A 5,757-nucleotide genomic window follows, 5' to 3' on the forward strand; every position below is an offset into this window, starting at 1 on the left:
TTAACAGAACTACTCACGACACCTACAGAAACAAATTTTATGTTTATGACTTCGGCATTGGATCAACAGAAACATGGATAAAAATATAACTTTTCATTCCTAAATCAACAGAACAGACAAATGTGACCAAATAGGTGAATGACAAAAAAATTCTGAAACAGATATCATAACTGTTCTAAAAATCACAGGCTTTCAGGTGCAAACATAGGACATCTCGGAAATAACATTCACTTTTTACAGATTTTGATTTGGAGTAATACCCAAAGAAAACCCATCGACCTAAGTCGATCGAAAGTCTTAGAGGCCCAAATCAGGCTCTGACACGTGTCCCACACTCTCGGATTTTTGTCAGACATAAAAGACATCAGAAAAATTTGAGAAAATCAGGTTAAAAACTAGACATCCTCGCAAGTTCAGAACATCTTTTGGATCGAAAATCGAATCTCTCATGAGGGAGATCTCGATTTTAAAATAGGAGAAGACATTTTAAAACGCATCCCGGGTAATAAAACCCGACTCACCTTTTTGAACGTTTACCACAGTAAACGAATTCAAATCTCTCTGAATTTTTGGCACATTTCTAGGGACACCTAAAGGGGCATTCCATGATTGTTTTGGATTTTTTAACAAAAATTACATGCATAAAATGACGTGTAGACTGACTGACAAAAACAGAGAACCACTGAAACTTAGCAGAATTGAAATAAATACTAAATTAATCCTAATTAATTCATGAACCATGCCAAATTAACGAAATAAAATGCAAATTAAATCTAGCTAAATGCATGAATGCTAAAAATCATCAAGGAAGCATAATTATGTATTTTTATATTTGTCGTTTTATGAGAATAACTCAATCCATCCTTCGGATGAGCTTTTTCTTTAAACGACACCCGAATCAAATCATGATATGAAATCAAGAGGAAAAGAGGTGCACCTTGCTTCGTTATGCAGCTTTGAAACTCTTGAAATGGACGACTACCAAGGGCTTTGTTTGTCCTTCGCTCTGGGCTTCGGATGATTCACCAAGATTGACCCACTGCACCTTCTCCACTGAGCCCAAAGGGGGCGTGAATTCCAAGGTTCAAAAATCGGGTTCTGAGGAAAGTCTAGGTTGAATTTCAAAGTCCAAAAGAAGCTCCCTAGGCTGGGCGTGGAGCCTTGTTTTTATAGAATTTTCTGAAAATTTTGAATTTCAAACAGGCTCAATCTGAGCCCTCCATGTGGCGCCATCTCAGGGGTGCTATTTTGATTTTTTGAGAAAATAAAATGGGAAATTTTGTGGGTGAGACACCTCAGCAAGATTTGAAAATTTTCAAAATTGGGTTTGCTTGATTTTCTCTACAGGAGGCTCCCAGATTGCGCCACCTCAGAGGGTGCTATCTGGGAGTTTGAAATTCAAAATTTGGCTTTTCTGAAGCTTCTCAAATGGCGCCACCTCAGGGGCTATTTTTATTAAAAATATAAAATAAATAAAAGAAATGAAGCCAAGTGGGGCTCTGGATTGGCGCCACCTCAAAAGGAGGTTTGAGGTGTAAAGCTGGAAACAGTAGAAGCATGCCATGTGGCGCCACCTCTGGAAGCTCTTGACACATGTCAGAAGGACAGGAGTGGAAGAAGCAGGCTGTGCCACCTCAGAGGAATTCAAATTCTACTTTTCTGCAGGAAGGGAGAGGCTGACATGTGGCGCGACCTCCAAGTTGCTCCACACTGCCATGTGGCAGGAGAACAGGAATGGAAGAAGCAAAATACGCCACCTCAGAGGGGGGGTTTTCTACTTTTTCTGATGCAGGGAGGTTTGGACATGTGGCAGACAAGTGTCAGCTGTCTGGAGAGGCCTTCTCAAATGGTGCCACCTCAGAAGGAGATTTGAATTTCAAATGGAGGTTGGCTCTGGAGGAATAGAGGATGGACATGTGGCATTTCCTCGGAGTGGCTTCTACAATGCCATGTGGCAGGATGGAAAAACAAGGAACATGTGGCGTCCTCATAGACAAAGTAGAAAAAGGTAGAACTCCAGGATTTTCACCACCTAGCTCTTGTCTAAAAATTTTTGAATGGTTGCTTTTTCTGAAGAAAGCCAAGAGTAACACGTGTCCTCTACTTTTTCTGAAGGAAGCTAGACATGACATGTGTCATCTTTCTTTTTCTGAAAGAAGCAGAGTTTGACACGTGGCAGAGGGAAGAGAAGGAGGTCCAAGCCATGTGACGCCATCTCAGACAAAATGGAAAAGGTGAAGTTCAGGATTTGCGCCACCTCTGGAGAGATTTGAATATTTGAATTCCAGTTTTTCTGAAGAGAGCAGGAAATGACACATGTCACCTGCTTTTTCTGAAAAGAGTAGAGGATGCCATGTGTACTCTGCAGGAGACAAACCTCAAGTGGCGCCACCTCAGAGGAGACAAGCTCCACTTTTTCTAGACAGGACAACCTATGACACTTGGCATCTCAGAGTGATCTTTGGAATGACACATGGCGCAGGGTGGATATGGTGGATACTGACACCTGGCAGATAAATGGGATGACATGTGGCAGCTTCTTAAGGTAGCCCCACATTGACACTTGGCATATAAATGGGAGGAGAGAGAAAAGACAAGTGGCGCCAATCCAGGGGACATGGCTCCTATATTTTTGGGTTTTTTAAAATTTTCAAAAGAAAAGCCTGTATGACACCACCTCAATGTGTGTCCCACATTGCTTCTTTATTGAAATAAAGACAAGACAACAAAACCTCTTTTTGGAATTTTCATAAAATCTGGACTAATTGGTAAAACAAGAATTTTTGGAAAAGAGTTGGCCCCTGTAGGGCGATTTTGTAAAAAAATGATAGTTGAAATTTGTTGACAAAATGGGAAAAATCTGAGATAAGGTGGCAGAAATCCATATTGAAAATTATCCAGATCGTTTTCCTGAGGAAATATTTTGAAATTCAGAGTCCTGGGGGTAAAATAGGAAAAATTGATAATTTTGAAGACCCAGGGTTTTGAAATCAATTTTGAAAGGAGTTGAAATTCTAATCTTGATTGAAAATTTTGAAATCAAGAGTTCTGGACCTCGAAATGACATGTTGTGCAGTGCAGTGATATGAAATGCTCATGCAATGATATGCAATGCCATGTCTTATGAAATGTAATCCTGAACCAAGACTTGGAGATGCCTGTCTCCTGTCAGGAATACAATTTTGAACATCTGAGCTAAAAATAGAGAAATTTTGAGAGTTCCAGATGAAATTTGGACTTTTGCTAGGTCCGGGCTCAGAAAATGATCATTTTGCCCTCTGACGATTTCAAAGGCTGGATGATGATGCTTGGTGAAAATGTCGGGGAGGTGAGTGAAAATTTGGGGTGTTTACAGATCTGCTCTCGGATGTATGTGTCCTATCGTGATTTGGTTGGCTTTGGCTTCATGGTTTCTATGTTTTCTTGTCTGCCTTCTTATTTTTGTTCCCTGGGTGTCTTCTCATCACTCGTCTAGTGACCACTTATTTTTTATTTTCTCATCCGATGAATGAAATCATTTCTTTTCTCTCTCTAAAAAAAAAGACAATATTTTACTTCCTAAAATGTGAGATATGAAAAATTTTAAAAGATCTCAAATAAAGCAGACAAGAACTTCAGAGTTAACTATGTTATGCTGGATATTCAAGGACCTATATGGCTTGTCACTGCCAGTTTACTACAAACTTAAGAGCTCACAAAAGATCAGGATTACCTGCATTTACCATCCAATTTGAACCGAAATTTAGAGAAATAGTAGTGCAAGGTTCCATCTATCAGCAATAACTGGTTGGTCCAGCTGGCACTTATGATAACTCACCAAGGGATCGAAACTTTTTTTCTTATCTTTTTGATAATTACAAGGGGAAAATCGCATCACTCACCAAGTTCGTTGGTGTAAAAATTAACTCAGGTGCCCTTGCCTACACCCAGCTCCAGCCTTGGGGCAAGGGGGGTTTCGAATTCGTGACGTCCAGTCAACTTAGTGACAACACATTTACGAGTCACCTCTTTTAGATGATCAGACTCAGTTTGTGCAAAGTAGCACGCACCCAAATCGAGATCAACGACGCCTGATTATAATAAGTTTAATACACTATGATTGGTCATGAACAATTCTTTGGGTTGATGTTTACCGTTCTCATCTATGACTCCAGAACCGACAAACATGGGGATCTTCATGGTGATGGCTAAAAACCAGACCGAAGCTGGCCAGAACACTCTCCTCTTGATGTTTAGCTTCTCTGCAACACTCAACAGAGTTGCAATCATACCATCAGCAATCATGCATGTGATCTTCTCATCTTCCTTCTCATTGATCTTCAGTATGAGCTCCTGTAAAAACCCCGGCATGATGTTGTGGACCGAATGAGTGAATTCCACAAAGTCTCTCTGATTGTCATCAGGATCAAATCCATCTGGTATGGTCACCAAACGGATCCGCCCACTGTACTCACTGGAAAAGTTTTCTGGCAACGCCTCCATTAAGCGAGCATGAATAGACTCGATGTTGACGAACGTAACCATGAAGCCATCATCGGCAAGGCGATGAGAGAACTCCATGAGCGGCTTGACATGGCCTTGTGCAGGAAATGGGACGAACAGAGCATGTGGTCTTCCCATGGTGACTTCACCTGAAATGTGCAAGGGCCTAACGTGCATATGAGGATGAAGCCAAATAGTTGCTACCATGTTCTCCATATATGATGGACTTTGCTTAGTTCAATGTACATGAAAGATGCTTATTTTGTCATCCTAGTAGCCAAGATTTCCTCCTTATCTTCCATATGCATAAGAAGCTATTTATAAGTACAACAAAAACAAAAAAAGGAAGCATTTCGTTAACTACCACAGACTCTCTCTCTCTCTCTTGTAAAATCTCTATTTTGCTTCCTATGGTAGCAAAGTCTCTCTCATAAAATTGCTATTTTCCAGCCCACAAGCGCTACGCTCATCTGGTGTGGTGACTTGTGAATGTCACCAAGTTTCGGGTGACACAAGTTAGCGAAGAGGGTTATATGTCCCCCCCCCCCCCTCGAACACGCCGGTGCGTGTTCGGGGGTCCGAATGAGTGCCATGTATATAAGCATGTGGGGCTCATATCCCCGTGTGTGTCGGCATCACTTAGCATCGGAGTTTGGTGTGGTTGCAAAGACTTAAGTACCCTTTCACACCATTCCTGCCATGAAACGACGATTCAAGAAAAGGACAAAAATGTCTTTCATCCAGAAAAAGGAGGATGATCTTAGCTCTTCAAAATCCAAATGTTTTATTTTTGCCCTAAGCAGTAAACTCTTATGTTGTTGTCGGATCACCCTTTGACGACGAACCATCTGTTGTAACAAGAGTTCCCTTTGATGACGCACCCTTTGTCGTCGTCTGCTATCGTCGAAGCACTTGTTGTCATCGTCTGTTGTCGCTGGAGCACCCTTTGCCACTGTCAGCTACTACTATAGCAACCTTTGTCGTCGTCTGCTATCGCCGGAGTACCCTTTGTTGTCGTCTGCGCAGTGGGAGCATTGTTTCCATCATCGACTGCATCTACCTTCTAGGTGTTTTTCCTTCAGTGTCAGATTACCAAAACTCTTGTCATTTCAGTGAGTGTCGTGTAAGGTTTCATTATGTACACAAATCAATTTATAAATATGAATGCTAAATCTTATAATGGGTTGTACTATTCATGCTAAATAGTACAACCAACTATAAGATTTAGCATTCATATTGAAACAAATCGATTTATACCTATCCACCTTTTGGGTA

The 5,757-nt window shown here is 41.0% G+C and overlaps 1 protein-coding gene across 1 annotated transcript; it reads right to left on the reverse strand.

The window, feature by feature from the left end:
- Nucleotides 1-3,692: 3,692 nt before the first annotated feature.
- On the reverse strand, nucleotides 3,693-4,689 carry LOC149837680 (UDP-glycosyltransferase 83A1-like). Its single transcript, XM_090008097.1, has 2 exons — nucleotides 4,134-4,689; nucleotides 3,693-3,712 (listed from the first exon to the last, which is right to left on the reverse strand). Exons 1-2 carry the CDS (start codon nucleotides 4,687-4,689, stop codon nucleotides 3,693-3,695), a joined length of 576 nt encoding a protein of 191 aa, XP_089864223.1.
- Between the last annotated feature and the right edge of the window lie 1,068 nt (nucleotides 4,690-5,757).

The sequence above is a fragment of the Nuphar pumila genome, chromosome 5 (assembly GCF_984573655.1).
Source record: "Nuphar pumila chromosome 5, dmNupPumi1.hap1.1, whole genome shotgun sequence".
In the NCBI taxonomy this organism is placed as follows: domain Eukaryota; kingdom Viridiplantae; phylum Streptophyta; class Magnoliopsida; order Nymphaeales; family Nymphaeaceae; genus Nuphar; species Nuphar pumila.